The 23332-nt window shown below is 42.8% G+C and overlaps 1 protein-coding gene and 1 pseudogene across 1 annotated transcript; one reads left to right on the plus strand and one right to left on the minus strand.

Annotated features, from left to right (window-relative positions):
* Positions 1-2032: 2032 nt before the first annotated feature.
* On the minus strand, positions 2033-6302 carry LOC115178303 (active regulator of SIRT1). Its single transcript, XM_029739419.1, has 4 exons — positions 6103-6302; positions 4101-4283; positions 2669-2766; positions 2033-2335 (listed from the first exon to the last, which is right to left on the minus strand). Exons 1-4 carry the CDS (start codon positions 6155-6157, stop codon positions 2189-2191), a joined length of 483 nt encoding a protein of 160 aa, XP_029595279.1. The 5' UTR covers positions 6158-6302; the 3' UTR covers positions 2033-2188.
* Positions 6303-6764: 462 nt separating this feature from the next.
* LOC115177855 (uncharacterized) overlaps positions 6765-23332 on the plus strand; it is a 47189-nt pseudogene continuing 30621 nt past the window's right edge.

The raw sequence follows: 23332 nt of genomic DNA on the forward strand, positions 1-23332 counted from the left end.
TGCGAGGATGACACAAACATTATTTTAAGCAGGACATTTATATGAGACTTAAAACCCAATTATAATTCAAAAGTAGTGTGAAATGCACTCATAAGCAACATGTACATAGCATTTTTTTGTTAGCGTTCTATAAGAACTCCGTGTTCTGCCACCAACTTCCGCGCATCGCCCTCGTACGGCAATATTGTAAACACAGAAAGGGTTCAATAGGTGTTGGCAAACTAACCATGACGGAGTTAGTGCCTACAAAAAGACGCCATTAGGACTATAATTAATTGCTCTCTATATGCGACCTGTCTGGACACTCAGGTTTTGTTTAGAAATTATAATTATAGATTATTTTTACAACCCGTCGTTACCATGACAACTACCCCAAATTTTAAAGGAACAGTGAAATCTGTGCTACTTCAGAGGCTACATCAAGTGTGAATGTGCATATCTGATATGGGTCACATGTGGACATTCCGAGAAAAAAAAATTGTCTATAAAGAAAATCAGATTTGGGTTTTTAGGGTGGCTGTGTAAACAGCCTAAGAGAGTTGGGCCTATTCATAATGGAATTCTCTAGTCTACACCATTGATTAAAGATGATGCACTCACATCACCATTTATCCTCAGAATTCAGCTTATATAAATTCAATCCATTGGTAGACCACAGCACTTGTAACACCAGGGTAGTGGGTTTGAATACCAGGACCACCGATATGTAAAATGTATGCACGCATGACTACATGTCGGTTTGGATGAAAGCGTCTGCATATACAGCATAATGAAGTGTTTGATGGGAATTTCTATTGCCTTTGTAGTGACGTCATTATCAAGGTTACATTGTCTGACCTCACTATGCATTATCTTCGTCCGTCTAATTACTTTGGGTGGGTGGGAGTATCGTGCATAGACAGAACAGCGTAAGCCTGGCATACAGGGGCTATACACCCAGAATATGCTATTCCGTTCTTTTGAAATACATTTTATTTGTATTATGTTTCTTAGTTAAGACGTGCTTAAACAATGGAACATTTTTGTGCTGGTCAATATTAAATGGAATTATTACTGTTTGAAATGTAGCGGTTCCAAAGGCACACATCAGCGACTTGTATGCCCAGAGATACAAAACATGTTTATGTTAATGTTAAATAACTGTGACAGTGCAATGATTTACATGACAGTTAACGGCTAACACAAATTTCATGACCGTCACACCCCTACTGCTGCATCAGTTTGTGTAGGCTTCAAGACGGTGTTCTACATACTTTTATTCATTGTTTACAAATCAAAGGGACAAGACATGTACTTTCTGAAAATTCACTTAATAAAACAGCATACTCTAGTTCATTGTGATTTCATCTTTTTAACACAAGGAAACAAGAAATTCTCTGAAAATCGATTTGAAGACAAGTAGAAAATGAAGTTTTCTACAATACTTTTGTTTCTCTGAAAGTTTACTATTTTCTCCTGCATGAATAGAACAAGTTTGGAATGAGCCTCAAGGCCACTTAACAGTCAGTCACTTGTTGTCCATGTAGCGCAGTATCACATTCCGAGTCCAAAGTGAAGTACTTTGGCCAAAACTTAAAGTCCGTCAAGTGTCCGATCTCTTTACCAAGTCCTCATTGGCTCTGGAACTAAACCCACATTCTCCCATGGATTTAAAAAAAGGCCCATTGCAGTCCAAAATGCGATTTTACTGTTTTTTTTTCCCTCTCTCCCCCCCTCCCTCCCTCTCCTAGGAGGTTGGAATAATACTGTGAAAATGCCCTGTTAGAGTAAGCTGTTTGAAAAGACTGCCTAAAATGTCAGCCTGTTTTGGTGAGATGGAGTTTTGGCCTGCCTGGTGACATAACAAGCAGGTAAATTAGTTACTAGACCAATAAGAGAGTTCCAACCTCTCTGCCAATAACAGCTAGTTTTATCCCTCTCCACTCAGACCACTCCCAGACAGTCATGGGAAGATAATTGTTTGAGAAATTGCTCTTTGCTAAGAAGGTATTTTTGTTTATTTTTGACCATGTTATTTTAAAAACAATCACAGTAAGATACTTAATTGTTACCCATAAATTAGTCGATATTGAAATACGGCTGCATTAGACCTTTAACAATGGTGCAATTAGCAATCCATGGCAAGGAGTGTGAAGCGCACACCTCTGGAATTGGAACGCAGCCTTAAGTCTCTGGAAGTAGAATCTGTCTAGTTCCCCTCCACAGTTCTGCCAAAGTATTCCTTCTGGAACTGTTGGAACTCATCCTCTGTGAACACAGACTTCTCCTTGGGGACTTTCTTGACCGGGCGGTCCGGACGGTGTCGAGACTGCCGGCCCAAATTCTGGTTGACAATCTGAAGGGGAATAAGAGGGGAGACAGTCTTCATCTTCATTTCTTAGACTGTGTGATTCACCCATAAGAGGGTCACGTTCATTAGGCACTTAGAAGACAAATGGACTGAAACAGGGATAGGACCTATCCAATAAAATAAAACACTACATTTTTGCTTTCCGTTTCAAAATGTTAAAACATTTTTCCGTTCTAATGAACACAACCCACATGTATATGCAGTTATTTTACCAAATCAATCAAAAGTCATGACAGGAACCAAAGACCTGAACCAACTATCCTCCGTAGTAGTAGTAGTTAGAGGGCATGACATTTGAACTGTCAGACTGTCTCTTACCTTCATAGTGTCGGAGTCTGTAGCTCTGAAGCCCGTCCCCAGGAAGTACAGCAGGTTGGAGCTCAGATGGCTCTTCCCCTGCTTCTTCCTGAACTCCTCTGGAAACACAAAGACATGACATCACAGTTCAGAGGTCAAGACGAAGTCCATGACACAGACACTAAATGATATGACCTGAGGAGTTTGCACAGAAGGCCTACGCATAATCTACGGAAACACAAGATGGAGACAAAAGAGGATGGTAAGGAGTCGGCCCACGAGGCTGACACACTGACACCAGGTTTACGGACAGACTAGACCAGGGTTCCTCAACTGGCGGCCCGTGTGATTCTATTGATTTGATTAGCGTTTCATTTTTATTATTGGACAGACTGTAAAAACAAAACGCAAATCAGCTCCAAGGGATTTTCATTTTCAAGTTCCAAAGTATTCCCACATATAATAAAGAGATACTGTATGTGATCGTATACAAATGTAAGCAAGGTTAGAAATTATTATGTTTTAGTCAAATATTATATCTGTTTGGGCTTCTTGCGGTCAATATGCAGCAGTGGTTGAAAAAGTCCCCAATTGTCATACTTGAGTAAAAGTAAAGATACCTTAATAGAAAATGACTCAGGTGTACTTAAGTATCAAAATGAGGAATAATTTCTAATTACTTATATTAAGCAAACCATTAGGCACAATGTGTTCTTTTTCACTCAGACATAATTTACAAACGAAGCATTTGTGATTAGTTAGTCTGCTAGATCAGAGGCAGTAGTAATGACCAGGGATGTCCTCTTGAAAAGTGTGTGAATTGGACCATGTTCTGTCTTGCTAAACATTCAAATTGTAAAGAGTACTTTTGGGTGTCAGGGAAAACATATGGAGTAAAATGTACATAATTTTCTTTAGGAATGAGTTTAAGTAAAAGTAGTTACAAATATTAAGGTAAAGTACAGATACCCCAAAAAACTACTTAAGTAGTACTTTAAAGTATTTTTACTCAAGTACTTTACACCACTAATTTGCAGTCTACAAATTATTTGTAATTATGTTTCGACCCCGTGAGCAAAAACAATAGACCTGGGACACCAGGTGGGCATAATTAATTAAGATCTCATAGGGTAAGAGTTGAATCCCCCTGGACTACACCAGGAAGCTGATACACTGACACCAGTTTCACAGACAGACTAGTTTCCTTCTTCAGACACACAAGTCAACAAATAGCTAAGAGAAGAGCATGATCCTCAACCCAAGAAAAAAAAGAAAAAAACATTCTAGCTAGTTGCATGACATCAACCAGAACATAGAAATAGCATGAACAGAGACCATATAAATATAGTCTAGTAATTATATTGCTATGTACCAGACCATCCCTACATGAATTAATGTGTTAGTTTTTCTGCACAGAAATGCTTTGTGCCTCTGAACGCGTTGAGCCACTCACCCACGGCAGACTTGATCCTCTTATCTTTGACGGTGGCCTTGCTCTTCCCCGGACCGAGACGCCCCTGCAGCCGCCGGACCTGCCTGCTGACGCCCTGACGGTTGGTGCTCACCAGGCCCATCACCTCAGCCTTGCTCGGTGTGTGCTTCTTCTTGGCCGCACTCTTCTGCTTCTTGCTACCATCTGACACCGCGGAGGGAGATAGGGAGGGAGAAAGGGGGAGTGAGAGAGAGACATTTGTGTAGGAGACATTTTGGACTGCTTATGTTATGTGCTCATGTGTGTTGTGTATGTGGTCTGTCTAGGGATGTTTCACACGGGCTAATAGGTCACGTGTAAATAGGCACACAGTGGTGACCAGGAAGTGTTACCACAGATGACACTACTTTGCATAGAATAAATACTCTAACAATGTGAACCCTAACATGGTCCAAACATACCAACATAGTTGTGAAGAGGCCACGATAACACCTCTTCCCCCTCAGGAAGCTGAAAAGATTTGGCATGGGCCCTCAGATCCTCGAAGTTCTAAAGCTGCAAACATCTCCTGAACAGCTTCTATCCCCAAGCCATAAGACTGCTTAACAGTTCATCAAATGGCTACCCGGACTATTTACATTGACCCACCAACCTTTTTTGTGCACTGACTCTATGCACACTCACAACACTGACACTCGCAACACACACAGATACACTTTCACACGTGTTGTGGCTACCCTGTTTATTATCTATGCTGATTGCCTCGTCACTTTTACCCCAACCTACATGTACATATTACTACCTCGTACCCCTGCACATTGACTCAGTACCGGTACTCCTTGTATATAGCCTCGTTATTGTTATTCCATTGTGTTAGCTACTATTTTCCTATAGTTTTTTTTTTTAGCTAATTATATATTGTTTTCCGTACTTTTTAACTATGCAGTGTTGGGGAAGGGCTCATAAGTAAGCGTTTCACGATAAAGTCGACACCTGTTGTATTCGGCGCATGTGACAAATACAATTTTATTTGAAGAACGGGTCTCACTACAACACGTATAAAATGCACCTTTCTTTCACGTTGTGACATTTCGGTATTTATATTATGCAAAGTAGCTGTATGTCGTTTATCTGCAATAAATAGGAACATCACCGAACTAAAGATCTACGTCTGGAAAGCCAATGCGGTGTCATTTGGACCTCAAAACTTTAGAACACGCACACATATACATATTTTTTTTCCTATCAGAAAAAGGATGTTTGACTTTCCAAAAAACATACGGGTCAAGCTCAGGAACTTTTTGGGCGCATTTTCCAATTTGTTAGGTGCATAATCCTAACTGGGTTGAAATGTTTTGCCTAAATTTGCCATAGCTCTGTGAATGAGCAAGATTGAGCTCGCATAATGGTGAACACTTGAACAGGATTTTAACTTCTCTATAAATATATTTTTTCTCTCTATAATTTAGCCTAACAGAGTGAACATTTATGAGTTGGACATACAGACTAACATGAAACATGGACAAACATATTCATATTTATTTAGCTTTGTACCATAGTTTTCCCATCAAAGAAATGATGACATTTCCTGAATGTGGTGTCATTGTAGGAAGGGGTTGTTTTCTTAAAGGAGAATTACAACAAACTAAACGGGTGGAAAGTGATATCAGGGAAAAACAGAACATATATAATAAATACAATGATCATGAAAAAACGTTAATGATTAAAGATGTTATAAATGTCATGGCTTATATTTCTTGTGGAAGTTGATAAATAACACCTGGGGACGTGGCAACAACGCCTACATCCACTGACATTTTTTTGTTGTAAAGCATAACATTCCCTTTCAGAATCCATATTTTTGTGTTTTTAAAGTACATAACACCTGACATTATACTTAAAGCCTTTGGAATGCACACTTTACACTAAATAAGAACTGATATTTCCTAGGGGCAGAAAATGCATATCAAAGTAGGAATGACCCAACTAGCTAATGAAACCGTGGTTACTGTAGATAATTTACCTTTTATGTCATCGCTTAGCAACTCCAGTCCCCTCCGAATCATTGATGCCGACATGTTGATATGCACTTTACTTTTTAAATAACAAACATGTGAGTAAACGTTAAGATTTCTCCAGCAAATCTAGCAAAACTACCTTGCTTCTATAAAAAATAACATGTGAGTTCAACATCCGGCGAACAGTGTTTGGGGATCACTACTCGGGTGAAACTATTTTCAAAGTGAACCATCACAAAATGGTTCCGGATTGTTGTCAAAATACCTTTCGCTTTTGGAAAAATTATGACATGTCATAGTAAACACATAAGGTCATGTTAATGAGGTTATTTAGCCTTATTATTATTTAGACATTATTTAAATACATGCTTTATAAAGTTCATGATCTGATCCTATATGAATTGGTTGTGGATACGGTGGGAAAATGTGGGTCTGAGCAAGTGTGATGCCATTAATGTTTTTGGAAATGTATGTAAATGTTAAGTTGTCATATGTTTTTGTCTATATATGTTTTTGGAAATAAAATATTACAAATTACGCACAATTCCATATGAATAAAATAAAAAAAACATGACTGAAATACCGAGTAGACAATTTATATAAAGTTGCCGTGCTGTTAATTTTGATGAATGTCAGTTGGCCATATGGTAACGCCCCCATTCACTTTCATCTGTAACTACAGGCTGTGCATTGGGGGCGTGATATTTCTCCCGGGACAGCTCTCTCTCTCGCTCCATAACAACCGTCCCTCGTTCTACCTGGATCACCTTTGCAACCGTCGGGAATTACACGATCAACCATGGCGCTCCAAGCGAGGGCTATCGTCGCATCCAAGTGGCTTCTCGATGCCGTCAAAGACCAACGGGTCGGACCCAAACTCCGCGTCTTGGTACTTACCCAAACTCAGGCGCAACGCCAAGAGCGAATTCAAAAAGAGGCATATCCCGGGTGCAGCCTTCTTTGACATTGACCAGTGCTGCAACAAAACTTCTCCGCTGGATCATATGCTGCCGTCCGAGCGCATTTTTGCATATTATGTTGGAAATTTGGGAATTGGAAACGATACGCACGTCGTGGTCTACGATGCTAGCAACTTCGGCGCGTTCTCTGCGCCTCGAGTTTGGTGGATGTTCCGAGTTTTCGGCCACAGTTCTGTCTCGGTTCTGAATGGAGGACTCAAAAACGGGGCGAACGAGGGACTTCCAGTGAGTGACCGCTACTCGCGACCCGAGCAGACCGAGTTTAGGGCCTATTTGAACCGCTCATGGGTGAAGACGTACGAGGACATTCTGGATAATCTGGATAGTAAAGAATTTCAGGTGGTCGATGCCAGACCAGGGGGGAGATTCAGAGGGGTGGATCCAGAACCTAGAGACAGTGAGCAACACACACACACACACACACACACACACACACACACACACACACTGAAAGTGTATTGATGTTATTTCACCCACTGTAAATACGTCAGGTGAAATCAAATGTATTTGTCACGTGCCGAAAACAACGGGTGTAGACTTTACCGTGAAATGTTTACTTAAACTTTAAGAAAAAAAAGATATAAACACAAGAAAGGTGTAGCCTACAATGAATGGGTGTATAACTAGCCATAACTTCAAGTACGGAGGTCTGCTCATGTCACCTTATTAGTAGCTCATTTAGCGTTTGATCAATTCAACAAGGTTCCAACGGTGGGGGACATAAACAACAACCCCTTTGCCCTATAATATATAGGCCAAGACCAACTACTGATCACGGAGTAGCCCACTCCTCTCCTCCAATCCTCTGGATCTCTTCCTCCAATGAGCTTTGACCCATAATCAACAACACAATAGACTGACAGATTGCTCATGTTAGATGATCCAGTTTCTCTCAGCTGTCATGTTGAGGTAGATAATGGGTGTGTGTTGTTATCTATGGGATGTGGACTTCGTCTGGCCCTGAGGCACAGAGCTGCTGAACGTGTGACTTCCTTGTACACTGGCTGCATCCTGTGATGCACTACTTTGGACCAGAGCCCTATGTAGGAAATGGGGTGCGATTTGGGATGCACACTTGGTCTGACATGTTTCTTGCTGCCTGTCAAATCCTTTCTTCCTCTGTCCTTGTTTCCTCAATTCCTCTCCAAAGCTCATTGGAGGAGAGGATCCAAGGTCCTTCCTTCCGTCCTCTTCCTCCAATAAGCTTTGAGTGGAATTGAGGAGACGAGGACAGAGGAAGCAAGGCTTTGCACAAGATGACGTTTGCAGACGCAAGCCATAGGCCTCCTTTGTTTGCACAAGCTGATAAGCAAACATGGGAGGTTGGGTCATAAATCAGAACATCTGTCAGCACAATTGTGTACCGCATGCATGCGCACGCACGCTAGTGAACAGAGTGGAAACACAACATTATAGTAGTAGTCTGAATAGAATTCTGTAGATTTGACTGTTGCACTTGATTGGTATTGTACCAGTTTAGAGCATACCCCTTGTTGTGACGCTCTATCCATTCAAGGTGTTTTCATCTACCTTGTTGTGACACACTATCCATTCCAGGTGTTTTAATCTACCTTGTTGTGACGCTGTAGCCGTTCTAGGTGTTCTAATCTACCTTGATGTGACGCTCTAGCCGTTCCAGGTGTTCTAATCTACCTTGTTGTGACGCTCTAGCCGTTCCAGGTGTTCTAATCTACCTTGTTGTGACGCTCTGGCCGTTCCAGGTGTTCTAATCTACCTTGTTGTGACGCTCTGGCCGTTCCAGGTGTTCTAATCTACCTTGTTGTGACACTCTAGCCGTTCCAGGTGTTCTAATCTACCTTGTTGTGACGCTCTAGCCGTTCCAGGTGTTCTAATCTACCTTGTTGTGACGCTCTAGCCGTTCCAGGTGTTCTAATCTACTTTGTTGTGACGCTCTAGCCGTTCCAGGTGTTCTAATCTACCTTGTTGTGACGCTCTAGCCGTTCCAGGTGTTCTAATCTACCTTGTTGTGACGCTCTAGCTGTTCCAGGTGTTCTAATCTACCTTGTTGTGACGCTCTAGCCGTTCCAGGTGTTCTAATCTACCTTGTTGTGACGCTCTAGCCGTTCCAGGTGTTCTAATCTACCTTGTTGTGACGCTCTGGCCGTTCCAGGTGTTCTAATCTACCTTGTTGTGACGCTCTGGCCGTTCCAGGTGTTCTAATCTACCTTGTTGTGACACTCTAGCCGTTCCAGGTGTTCTAATCTACCTTGTTGTGACGCTCTAGCCGTTCCAGGTGTTCTAATCTACCTTGTTGTGACGCTCTAGCCGTTCCAGGTGTTCTAATCTACTTTGTTGTGACGCTCTAGCCGTTCCAGGTGTTCTAATCTACCTTGTTGTGACGCTCTAGCCGTTCCAGGTGTTCTAATCTACCTTGTTGTGACGCTCTAGCCGTTCCAGGTGTTCTAATCTACCTTGTTGTGACGCTCTAGCCGTTCCAGGTGTTCTAATCTACCTTGTTGTGACGCTCTAGCCGTTCCAGGTGTTCTAATCTACCTTGTTGTGACGCTCTAGCCGTTCCAGGTGTTCTAATTTACCTCTATGGCGATAAGGTCTTATGTGGCTGTACTTTATTTATTCTGAAGTTGTCCTACACACACATTACATACGTGCTCTTTCACACATTTCAGTGTTCGTCTGCCTATAAGTATCTCTCCGGCTGGGGACTTTGATCTCTTGAGTATTCTCTATTGGCATGGAAACGACACAGGAAGAGGGAGCATTTTTAGACTGTGGAAATTCACCCAGCAGCACTAACCCTTTCCCTCTGTTTGTCCTTTTTGTCACCCATTCATGCTCTTCCTCTCTTTCAGATACTGAGCCAGGCCACATCCCTGGCTCCATCAGCATGCCTTTCTCCTCCTTCCTCTCTTTCAGATACTGAGCCAGGCCACATCCCTGGCTCCATCAGCATGCCTTTCTCCTCCTTCCTCTCTTTCAGATACTGAGCCAGGCCACATCCCTGGCTCCATCAGCATGCCTTTCTCCTCCTTCCTCTCTGCGTCCGGTCACCTCCATCCCCGTGAAGACCTCCAGACCATGTTCACCCAGGCTGGTGTCGACCTCTCCCACCCGCTCTGCGTGTCCTGTGGGTCGGGTGTGACTGCCTGCCACGTGGCTCTCGCCGCTGAATGAGGGAGGAATGTGTGATTGGATGGGGAGGGAGGAAGCTTGCTGTGATTGGAGGATTATTGGACAATGGTTAGAAACTTCCTTACCCCCCCCCCCCCCCCCACCGTAGGCACAGATCTAGGATCAGCGTCCCCTCAATTCTTAAGGAGCAATGTAAAACTAGCCTTAGGTCAGTGTCTGGGGGTAACTGTATACTACTGTTTGGACTAGAGAGGGTTGGTGACGATCACATGTCATAGAAGGTCAGTTGGCGTTTGAATTCACGTCAGTTAGTCATTCTTTCATAAGCCTTACCATTCACACGCCAGACAATGACATCACTATGATTTCCTCAACACGAGGGGAAGTGGGTGGCCCCACTGGACAATCCAGTATCTCTGCTAAACAGTGTGTGGGTCTGGTCCTCACGGACAGATGGATGGGGCTGAACCCCACACGCCTACACAAACCCTAAGACATTCTCTAGTCATATGAATGTAGTAAATATCAATCAATGTTGTAATGTCACTGATTTTTATTTTATTTGTTAACATGGTTGAATTGTTGTATGCATCTGATATTAAAAATAAGTTCTGTAATAACTATTAAACCTCTCTTTTTCTATATGAATAAAGCACCTGGATACGGTTGAAGGAAGACTAACATGTAATGAACAGTCTCTTTTCATAGTTTCTTGTGGAGGAGAAAAGCACCTGTGGAAAATCAACTACTTGTTACACCAAGGCCATACTCTAGTCATACTTTGTCCACTTGAGGGCAGCAAAACGTCTGTTCTCTCTTGCTCGCTCTCTTTCATTACCTCACATCACAAGTTGCTTTCAAAGCTTTTGCACCTGCTATTTTCAGAAAGGAATATTTAATAAAACATTTTTTTACACTTCTTAAAATGTCACAATAGCAGAAGTGATATCTGATGCTTTAGAAAAAAGAAACTAGAACAGACCGAAAGAAGAACTTACATTTTTACCAAAAAATTCTCCACCCCCACTTCTGACAAAGGAAAGCAAGTACAGATAGCAGCGTTGATGACGTATGTGGTTTCAGTTGAAACTAAGTGAAGCCACAAAAATCCCTTTTCAGTCGGCAATCTCTTTTCTGTTCACTCGTTTACTTTTCAGAGAAAGCAGGCAGACGTTTTTCTCGTCATTAATGGGGCTGAATCATTCAGTGGTGACTTATTGAGACAAGAAACCGATTCATCATTAAGCACATGTCCTTCAGTTCAGAGTGAAATGTAACTCAAACGTAGAGCATTGAGAAGCCGGTGTTTCTGAGACGACAAGAAGGTCCACTACACAAGGTAAGGCTCTCTGACTGGTGCTCTCTTTGAATATTCATATACAGATGTAGGATCTTAATTTGATCAATCTTTTGTTGCTGAGAATTTTTCTGCACAGTAGAAAATGTAAACTTGTAGTGTAATTAAGGTTAAATAAGGCTTCTAAAGTTTAATTTCCTCTTTGTCAGACTAGATTTGCCCTAACAAAAAGGTATCAACCCCTACAAAAAATGTCCATTAATTATAATTCACATTTCCGGTTGCTGCTGTAGCAAACTGGCTCAAATGAAGATCCAACATCTATGATGTATTCAGGTGATTATGGATTACATTTGTTGTTCAATCAAGAAAAGCTACTCTGCCTGTGTGTTTGCCCATGTGTGGGTTTGAGTGTGATCATTTGGAAGACACAGTATTACACAGTTGAGGTCATGATCATTATGTTGCTACCATGCTGTGTTATGTGTTGCTGCCATGCTATGTTCTCTTAGGTCTCTCTTTATGTAGTGTTTTGTTGTCTCTCTTGTCGTGATGTGTGTTTTGTCCTATATTTGTATTTATTTATTTTTAATCCCAGCCCCCGTCACCGCAGAAGGCCTTTTGGTAGGCCGTCATTGTAAATAATAATTTGATTTTAACTGACTTGCTTAGTTAAAGGTTTAAATATAAAATAAAAAATGTAAAATCATGGTACTGATGATTACTATTACCACTTAAGAGATGCACAGAGAGCGGAGTTGTTACAATATTGTGTACGCCTCTCCAATCCTTTGGGGCCATTGAGACATCTAGGCTATGCGCTACCACAGTATTCTTCCATCCTGGTCCCAGAGAACCCAAGGCTTTTAATCACTTTTTCAAGCTTTGTGCATATCTTTTTCTAAATATACTGCTCAAAAAAATAAAGGGAACACTTAAACAACACAATGTAACTCCAAGTCAATTACACTTCTGTGAAATCAAACTGTCCACTTAGGAAGCAACACTGATTGACAATACATTTCACATGCTGTTGTGCAAATGGAATAGACAACAGGTGGAAATTATAGGCAATTAGCAAGACACCCCCAATAAAGGAGTGGTTCTGCAGGTGGTGACCACAGACCACTTCTCAGTTCCTATGCTTCCTGGCTGATGTTTTGGTCACTTTTGAATGCTGGCGGTGCTTTCACTCTAGTGGTAGCATAAGACGGAGTCTACAACCCACACAAGTGGCTCAGGTAGTGCAGCTCATCCAGGATGGCACATCAATGTGAGCTGTGGCAAGAAGGTTTGCTGTGTCTGTCAGCGTAGTGTCCAAAGCATGGAGGCGCTACCAGGAGACAGGCCAGTACATCAGGAGACGTGGAGGAGGCCGTAGGAGGGCAACAACCCAGCAGCAGGACCGCTACCTCCGCCTTTGTGCAAGGAGGAGCAGGAGAAGCACTGCCAGAGCCCTGTAAAATGACCTCCAGCAGGCCACAAATGTGCATGTGTCTGCTCAAACGGTCAGAAACAGACTCCATGAGGGTGGTATGAGGGCCCGACGTCCACAGGTGGGGGTTGTGCTTATAGCCCAACACTGTGCAGGACGTTTGGCATTTGCCAGAGAACAACAAGATTGGCAAATTCGCCACTGGCGCCCTGTGCTCTTCACAGATGAAAGCAGGTTCACACTGAGCACATGTGACAGACGTGACAGAGCCTGGAGACGCCGTGGAGAACGTTCTGCTGCCTGCAACATCCTCCAGCATGACCGGTTTGGCGGTGGGTCATGGTGTGGGGTGGCATTTCTTTGGGGGGCCACACAGCCCTCCATGTGCTCGCCAGAGGTAGCCTGACTGCCATTAGGTACCGAGATGAGATCCTCAGACCCCTTGTGAGACCATATGCTGGTGCGGTTGGCCCTGGGTTCCTCCTAATGCAAGACAATGCTAGACCTCATGTGGCTGGAGTGTGTCAGCAGTTCCTGCAAGAGGAAGGCATTGATGCTATCGACTGGCCCGCCCGTTCCCCAGACCTGAATCCAATTGAGCACATCTGGGACATCATGTCTCGCTCCATCCACCAACGCCACGTTGCACCACAGACTGTCCAGGAGTTCGCGGATGCTTTAGTCCAGGTCTGGGAGGAGATCCCTCAGGAGACCATCCGCCACCTCATCAGGAGCATGCCCAGGCATTATAGGGAGGTCATACAGGCACGTGGAGGCCACACACACTACTGAGCCTCATTTTGACTTGTTTTAAGGACATGACATCAAAGTTGGATCAGCCTGTAGTGTGGTTTTTCACTTTAATTTTGAGTGTGACTCCAAAATTTCCATTGATTATTTGTGTGTGATTTTGTTGTCAGCACATTCAACTATGTAAAGAAAAAAGTATTTAATAAGATTATTTCATTCATTCAGATCTAGGATGTGTTATTTTAGTGTTCCCTTTATTTTTTTGAGCAGTGTATATATTCTATATTTGATATACTCCTGTACTATATGCCAGCCTTTTTGTTCTGTGTTAGTGCTGGGCTGCACCACAACCCTGCACACCCTTTAGATTTCTAGGATCAAGGTTGAAGACCACTGTCCTCATTGTGGAGGGGGCTAGGAGTTGATTAGGGCCTCATTACGGAGGTTGCTGAGGGATGATGCGGGCTTCATTATGGAGGGGTATATGGGCTGTCTATGGCCTCATCATGGAGGGGGCTAAGGGCTTATTAGGGCCTCATCATGGAGGGGGCTAGGGGTTAATTAGGGCTTCATTATGTAGGGGACTAAGGGATGAATAGGGCTTCATTACAGAGGGGGCTAGGGTTTGATTAGGGCTTAATTACGGAGGGGGCTAGGGGCTGATTAGGGCTTTATTATAGAGGGGGCTTGGGGTTGATTAGGGCTTTATTATAGAGGGGGCTAAGGGTTGATTAGGGCTTTATTATGTAGAGGACTAGGAGCTGATCTGGGCCTGGGTTTACTTGGACAGGATGTTCATATAGAACTAGAACAAAACCCTGCACACCTTGTGGGTTGAGGTACGGTTGAACTGGAGACCATTGTCCTCATTGTGGAGGGGCTTAGGAGTGTGTTCCAAATGGCACCCTATTTCTTATATTGTGTACTACTTTTAACCAGGGCCTCTAGGGTATATAGTGCACTCTATAGGGAACAAGGGTGCCAGTCAGGATGTAACCTAGGGGTTGATTTGGCCCAGTGTTTAAGTAGGACAGGATGTACACACCCAGCCACAGGTACAGAGGAAGTCAAAGACAGGAGGGGGAGGTGAGGGGAGAGTCAGGGAGTGAGTGTTGGTGGAAAGGAAGTCGGAGAGGGAGGGGGGAGTCAGAGAGAAGAGGGGGAGGGAGGAGTCAGAGACGAGGGTGAGGGGGAGGGGGGAGTCAGAGCGACAATGGGGAGGGGGAGGGGGGAGTCAGAGAGAAGATGGGGAGGGGGGAGTCAGAGATGTAAGCGGCCATGTCTAAACACCACAACATTCTAAATAGTAGCATTTGGACTGTGAAAAAGTTTTATAGTTTGTGAAATGTCAAAACTGTAGTATTCTTTAAATACCAGCATGTCATACTGATTTAGTTTTTTCATCTAGTAGAATTCACTGCACACTATTGAGGAACAGAATCATGTTTTGAAATCTACGTGTGTCTGACAACAGCTGATAATCAGCTGAGGGTACTTGCCCTACCAAAATGAAGGAATGGCTGGAATCAACACAGTTGTGCTTCAGATGACACATTCTCACTAGGATGAAGCTTGTTTTCTGTTATTTGTTGCTGACTGTATACATGTATACTAAACAGCACGTTCTAAATAGTATGTAGTACCATTAGTACACAGATTATCACACAGTATGCAAGTAGTAGGCAAGCCAGATTTCAGACACTGCCAGTGAGGGAGTGAGTGGGTATATACTCTTAGAAAAAATGGTTCAAAGGGTTCATTGGCTGTCCCCATAGGAGAACCCTTTTTGGTTCCGTGTAGAACCCTCTGTGGAAAGAAACCAAAAGGGTTCTATCTAGAACCAAAAATGGTTCTTCAAACAGTTCTCCTATAAGGACAGCCTAAGAACCCCTTTAGGTTCTAGATATCCCCTATTTTTCTTTGAGTATACTGTAGAACCAGTCAAAAAAGAGAGGGGGGGAGAGGATGAGAGGTGTACATGATAAGAAGAAGAATGGAGGGGGTGTTAGTATGAGGTTTGGTTTGGGAGAGGATGAGAAGAGAGGTAGAGAAGAGAGGAGGAGGGACGGGGGTGTTAGTATGAGGTTTGGTTTGGGAGAGGATGAGAAGAGAGGTAGAGAAGAGAGGAGGAGGGACGGGGGTGTTAGTATGAGATTTGGTTTGGGAGAGGATGAGAAGAGAGGTAGAGAAGAGAGGAGGAGGGACGGGGGTCTTAGTATGAGGTTTGGTTTGGGAGAGGATGAGAAGAGAGGTAGAGAAGAGAGGAGGAGGGACGGGGGTGTTAGTATGAGATTTGGTTTGGGAGAGGATGAGAAGAGAGGTAGAGAAGAGAGGAGGAGGGACGGGGGTGTTAGTATGAGGTTTGGTTTGGGAGAGGATGAGAAGAGAGGTAGAGAAGAGAGGAGGAGGGATGGGGGTCTTAGTGGTTTGCGGTTTGTTTGTTATTGGAAACAGCTTGTAAACATTCTGGGAAACGAGGACGTTGTGGTTTTCTTACCTGCAGCCCCTGTGTGTGTGTGTGTGTGTGTGCGTGTGTGCGTGCGTGTGTGTGTGCATGTGTGCGCGTGTGTGCATGTGTGTGTGTGCATGTGTGTATGTGTGTATGTATGCATGTGTCTGTGAGTACTGTGTGTGCATGCATGCAGAATGTGCTTGTGTGTGTGTGCATGGATAATTTGTTTTGTGAGTGTGAGTGTGTTAAGACTGCACTTGCTTGGGTGGGCATGTGTGTGTTCTCTGCGATACTGACCTTTAAATTGTTTTCTCAGAGGTTGATAATGTCTGCTGTGTTGTTTCACTTCACTGAAGGGAACTTCCTAATGTCTGACCCAGAGACCAATGTCTCTGACCAGAGACCAATGCCTTCCCTGTGGCTCAGTTGGTAGAGCATGGTGTTTGCAACGCCAGCATGGTGTGTGCAACGCCAGGGTTGTGGGTTCGATTCCCACGGGGGGCCAGTACAAAAAAAAAATGCATGAAATGTATGTATTCACTACTGTAAGTCCCTCTGGATAAGAGCGTCTGCTAAATGACTAAAATGTAAAAATGTAATGTGGTGGCTAATTTCAGAATTACCAAATGAGGAGAGTTACAAACTTCACACACCAGTCAGAGTTATACTTAAAACTACATCTTTAATAATTAAGATGCTTTTGCACTTTGACTTTCAATGAACCATTGAAAAGTGTCAACACAAAAGTACAAAGATCTTTTATAGCCAAGATACACCCCTCTCAACGTACATGACGAACAACAGATACATAGAATGGTCACAAGGTAAGTTTTGTATGAAAGATATCTATAAAACATAGCAGACAGCCACTGCTGTGTCAACAGTTTTCATTGTATAGACCAGTGTCTGGTCCTCCTACCCCAAACTGGAACCGTCTCTCCCTGGTACGGTATAGAACAGAACCATTAGCTCATGTCCTCTGGAATGCTCTTTAGGCATTATTATCAAAAGACATCGTAAATCTCCTCTGTCATTGCTATCTCATAGAGGCCCATCCTCAGTAAAACACACACATACACACACACATATGTAGACAATGTTCCATTCTGTCCTCTTCCCTTTCTGATATTCTGCATAGCACCAAAGTCCAAAGGGATACATTCTAATGACAAGTATCTCACGTGAGCATATTATGCAAATAAAACATCTTAATTATCTATGTTACCCAACTAATTCTGATTCATCCGCCAGACCAATAAGAGGGACAATGACCACCAGGGACAGTATTCATAAAGAATCTCAGAGTAGGAGTGCTGATCTCGGATCAGACCCCCCCCCTCTGTTTTTGTAACTGTGACCTAAAAGGCAGAACTGATCCTAGATCAGCAATCCTACTCTGAGAGGCTTTATGAATGCAGGCCCTGGACAGTAGCCTGAGTGCCAGACTGTTTGTGCTATCATGCCAACTCCTTGTCATGCCAAACAAGAGCGCAAACAGATCTGGTACCAGGCTATCAGGTTAAGGCAGGAAAGCCCTGATCTGGGACCAGGCTACCAGGTCAGGGCTGGAAAGCCCTGAATTGGGACACACAGGACTGTTGGTACATTTGACATTGAACATGACATCAGAAGGCTTCACAGCAAACAATGTACAGAAACCAGTGGTGGCTGGTGGCTCTTTTAATCGGAGGACAGACTCATAGTAATGGCTGGAACGGAATTAATGGAAGGGTATCAAACACATCTAACACACTGATTACATGTGTTTGATACCATTCTATTAACTCCATTCAATGCATTATTATGAGCCATCCTCTGATATAAACATTTAGCTCTTGCGCAACCTTCAACCACCTATCAACCACCTGTCTCGTTTGTTGTCGGTGATCAGGCCTACCACTGTTGTGTCATCGGCAAACTTAATGATGGTGTTGGAGTTGTGCCTGACCGTGCAGTCATGAGTGAACAGGGAGTACAGTAGGGGACTGAGCACGCACACCTGAGGGGCCCCCGTGTTGAGGATCAGCGTGGCAGATGTGTTGTTACCTACCCTTACCACATGGGGGCTGCCCATCAGGAAGTCCAGGATCCAGTTGCAGAGGGAGGTGTTTAGTCTGGGCAGGTCTCAACTGTGCTTCGCTTTGAAGTCTGTTATAGTTTGCAAGCCCTGCCACATCCGACGAGTGTCGGAGCTGGTGTAGTACGATTCGATCTTAGTCCTGTATTGACGCTTTGCCTGTTTGATGGTTCGTCAGAGGGCATAGCGGGATTTCTTATAAGCTTCCGGGTTAGAGTCCCGTTCCTTGAAAGCGGGAGCTCTACCCTTTAGCTCAGTGCGGATGTTGCCTGTAATCCATGGCTTCTGGTTGGGGTATGTACGTACAGTCACTGTGGGGATGACGTCATTGATGCACTTATTGATGAAGCAAGTGACTGAAGTGGTGTACTCCTCAATGCCATCGGAAGAATGCCGGGAACATATTCCAGTAGAGTTTTTTCCCCCTCTGGTTGCACATTTAACATGCTGGTAGAAATGAGGTAAAATGTATAGCTATGGAAGCATATATACAGTTGAAGTCAGAAGTTTACATACACCTTAGCCAAATACATTTAAACTCAGTTTTTCACAATTCCTGACATTTAATCCTAGTAAAACTTCCCTGTCTTAGGTCAGTTAGGATCACCACTTTATTTTAAGAATGTGAAATGTCAGAATAATAGTAGAGAGAATGATTTGTTTCAGCTTTTATTTCTTTAATCACATTCCCAGTGGGCCAGAAGTTACATACCCTCAATTAGTATTTGGTAGCATTGCCTTTAAATTGTTTAACTTGGGTCAAACGTTTTGGGTAGCCTTCCACAAGCTTCCCACAATAATATGGGGGAATTTTGGCCCATTCCTCCTGACAGAGCTGGTGTAACTGAGTCAGGTTTGTAGGCCTCCTTGCTCCCACACGCTTTTTCAGTTCTGCCCACAAATTTTCTATAGGATTGAGGACATAGCTTTGTGATGGCCACTCCAATACCTTGACTTCGTTGTCCTTAAGCCATTTTGCCACAATTTGGAAGTACGCTTGGGGTCATTGTCCATTTGGAAGACTCATTTGTGACCAAGCTTTAACTTCCTGACTGATGTCTTGAGATGTTGCTTCAATATATCCACATAAGTTTCGTCCTCATGATGCCATCTATTTTATGAAGTGCACCAGTCCCTCCTGCAGCAAAGCACCCCCACAACATGATGCTGCCACCCCCGTGCTTCACTGTTGGGATGGTGTTCTTCGGCTTGCAAGCCTCCCCCTTTTTCCTCCAAACATAATGATGGTCATTATGGCCAAACAGTTCTATTTTTGTTTCATCAGACCAGAGGACATTTCTCCAAGAAGTACGATCTTTGTCCCTATGTGCAGTTGCAAACCGTATTGTGGCTTTTTTATGGCGGTTTTGGAGCAGTGGCTTCTTCCTTGCTGAGCGGCCTTTCAGGTTATGTTGAGATAGGACTCGTTTTACTGTGGATATAGATACTTTTGTGCCGGTTTCCTCCAGCATCTTCACAAGGTCCTTTGCTGTTGTTCTGGGATTGATTTGCACTTTTCGTAAAGTACGTTCATCTCTAGGAGACAGAACGAGTCTCCTTCCTGAGAGGTAGGATGGCTGTGTGGTCCCATGGTGTTTATACTTGCGTACTATTGTTTGTACAGATGAACGTGGTACATTCAGGCATTTGAAAATTGCTCCCAAGGATGATTCAGACTTGTGGAGGTCTACAGTTTTTTTCTGAGGTCTTGGCTGATTTCTTTAGATTTTCCCTTGATGTCAAGCAAAGAGGCACTGAGTTTGAAGGTAGGCCTTGAAATACATTCACAGATACACCTCCAATTAACTCAAATGATGTCAATTAGCTTATCAGAAGCTTCTAATGCCATGACATCATTTTCTGGAATTTTCCAAGCTGTTTAAAGGCACAGTCAACTTAGTGTATGTAAACTTCTGACCCACTGGAATTGTGATACAGTGAATTTTAAGTGAAATAATCTGTCTGTAAACAATTCTTGGAAAAATTACTTGTGTCATGCTCAAAGTAGATGTCCTAACCGACTTGCCAAAACTATTGTTTGTTAACCAGAAATTTTGTGGAGTGGTTGAAAAACAAGTTTTAATAATGACTCCAACCTAAATGTACGTAAACTTCCGACTTCAACTGTACATATACATATATATACTTTTAAAACATTGTATGTTTTTTGCATGTTATTTTTGCATTCATTTGTATCCCATATCAGTTTGCAAATCTGCATACAAACATGGCCTTTTTCTTGAGTAACGCAGCTCCAATATGCAGGTGTTCCAGCCTAGCTCAGTGCTTTCTGTGGTGTAGGGGCGGCCAGCAAAAGCACAGCATAGGCGTTGGTAATTTTCTCTAGTTGCGCCTTGATTGGCTCAATGTTCTGTCACTCATGGGGACACTATGTCACTGCCGAATCTACAGGGAGAGCTAGGTAGTTCAAGCCCTCTTGGGTGCTGCCATAGATTTACATTAAAAATGCCCCTCCAAGAAGGTTGAAGCTTATTGGCCACAGATAAAATGTCAAATCACGTTACATATACTGTAGCTTTGATTGGACTGATGTCAACATCATACTTTCACAATCTTAGCTAGCAAGCTAGACAAACAGTCATCATGTCACGCCCTGACCATAGATAGCCCTCGGGGTTCTCTATGGTGTAATAGGTCAGAGCGTGACTAGGGGGGTTTCTAGCTATTGTGTTTTTAAGTTGGTGTGAGTATGGTTCCCAATTGGAGGCAGCTGAGTATCGTTACCTCTAATTGGGGGTCATACTTAGTGTGTCCCTTTTCCCACCTGCGTTGTGGGATATTGTTTGGAGTTAGTGCCTATGTGCGCTCCGTATTGCACGTTTGTTATGTCTTTGTTGTTTTGTTGGGAGTTTCACTATTAAAAAAATGTGGAACTCTACTCCCGCTGCGCCTTGGTCCACTTATTTAAACGACGGACGTGACACATCATCATGAATCACCTTGACAATCTGCTGTCAAATCCTTTTCAAATTATATATAAAAGTATTGGTGCTCATCGGCCATTGGACATAAACATTGCACAACATGTCGGAAATCGCTAATTTTACTGTGGTTTGGAAGGAATCAATGGCTAACTGCAAGAGTCGCAAAGCAATCACTCTTTTGCTTTCCTTGTCTGCAATTCGGTAGAGAGGGTGTGTGGTCCAAGTCTGGGTTTAAGGATTTAAAACATCTGTCTGAAAGGTTCTCTTTTCCAAGCTTAAATGGATTAACATTCACATGCAACACCATAGGTCAGAAAAGGTTGAATACATTGGTCATGTAGTCAATCCAGCATGATTTCTACCACATTCAAGACAACTGGCAACTCGGAATAAAACAGGCTCAGACTTGAAAAATACGTTTTGAACGGTCATCCAACCTGAAATTCCAAGTCGGGAACTCTGGCCTCTTTCTAGATCTCTGACCTGAAGAACACTGACGTCATGATTGTTTGTTTTATTCCGAGTTCCCAGTTGTCTTGAAAGCAGCATAAATCCAGAGAATGCCAGACTTTGATGACAAAGTTTTCCCACAAGAAGGACCACTGCGCCACATTCAAGTGAGCACAGAACAACAACGGTTGTGTCCAAAAATATGTCTTGATACTGCTGGATAAATTATGTAATATGCCAGGGAGATATGTATACAGTAGCTAAGAAAGTAATACTAAGTGTATGTTGTATAGTCCGCTGTTGGTAGCCCATAAGGCCTCATCCTAAGAATTTGGTACCTCTCCCCCTTAGAACTTAGTCTACTGTTCTGACTTGGTGGTGCACATGTAGCCTATAGCCTGTTTTAGAGAAATGTCATCATTGAATATTGTAAGCGCTTTCATTGTGTGCTTATATGCCCCCATTATTTAGCCTAAGGTTCTGACTTGGTGTACAAGGAAAACACTGTAAGAATGGCCAATTTTCTGAACTCTGTCCCTGTACATTTCAAAAGTGCTGAACAAATAGTTATATCGACTACTCGCTCATTAATGTCTTAATCGAAATTACAGCTTGCCTCTTATCCGCTCATCGTTCCCTTATGCCATGGTTTGTACATCTCAATTGCTATATTGCTTATATAGGTATAGCTCAGTACAGTATCTTATTCATAATTTTAGACAATGTTGGAATGATTTCATTGTTTTGCTTACTTTGTGTATTATAATAAGCTCATGTGCTTTTCTTCACGAGGAGGGGATACTATAAAATGTTGTTGGGTCTGTAACCATGTTTGACAGTGACACTGTTCTCATTCAAATAGTTTTTTTCCACAAAAAGTTCAGTAATAGACTTATGTAATTCCAGTTGATATTGCGAGGGTTGTTTTGGTTGCGCAAAGCGCAGCCTGTGCGTCGGTATAGTGTGGTGCTCGTGATTGTATTTTCCTTGATTTTTAGACCACATAGGCCTAGTAAAATAATAAAATGGCTTTACTGGCATGTGTTACAAAAGTTTGAGTTTGCCCCACCAAGATTGTATGCTAAAATCACCACTGGCATGCGTATGGCATTGATACAACTGACAACACTTAATCTACTTTCATGTAAAAAAACACACCACGCAAACAGACAGAAAATTCATATACACTTTTTTTCTCCCTTATGGTTCCTTCTGTTTTCCATCCCAAATGGCATCCTATTCCCTACATAGTGCACCACTTTTGACCAGAGCCCAATGAGCCCTGGTCAAAAGTAGTGCCGTATATAAGAAATAGGGTACCATTTGGAACACTAAGCCACCTGCCACCTGTTGCTAAGGTCATGTCTCCTACTGTGTTCTAGAATGAGAAAAAGGACCAGGAAGTCATAATGGAGGTTCTATGGTGTCTCTATGTCATCCTGCTCCTCCCCCTACTAACCTGCTCCAGCCAACCACAGCCCTGTAAGTCATCAATACCCTTCACAATGCATTACAAGCACATTTATAACGACTATGAGGTTAAAGTGCAGACTGTCGGCTTTATTTTTTGTGTATTTTCATCCATATCGGGGGAACCTTTTTAGAAATTACGGCACTTTTTGTACATAGTCCACCCATTTTAGGGGACCAAAAGTATTGGGATAAATTCACAAATATGTATATTAAAGTAGTAAAAAGTTAAGTATTAGGTTGTATATTCATAGCACACAGTGATTAT

Source organism: Salmo trutta, chromosome 38, assembly GCF_901001165.1.
Source record: "Salmo trutta chromosome 38, fSalTru1.1, whole genome shotgun sequence".
NCBI lineage: Eukaryota > Metazoa > Chordata > Actinopteri > Salmoniformes > Salmonidae > Salmo > Salmo trutta.

Excerpts from the sequence above, each read along its gene's own strand:
- LOC115178303 (XM_029739419.1), bottom strand. The coding sequence starts at position 6,157 with ATGTCGGCATCAATGATTCGGAGGGGACTGGAGTTGCTAAGCGATGAC. Across the intron at positions 4,284-6,102 it reads GCTAAGCGATGACATAAAAG|ATGGTAGCAAGAAGCAGAAG; the intron begins GTAAATTATCTA and ends CCGCGGTGTCAG. Across the intron at positions 2,767-4,100 it reads GAGGATCAAGTCTGCCGTGG|AGGAGTTCAGGAAGAAGCAG; the intron begins GTGAGTGGCTCA and ends TTGTGTTTCCAG.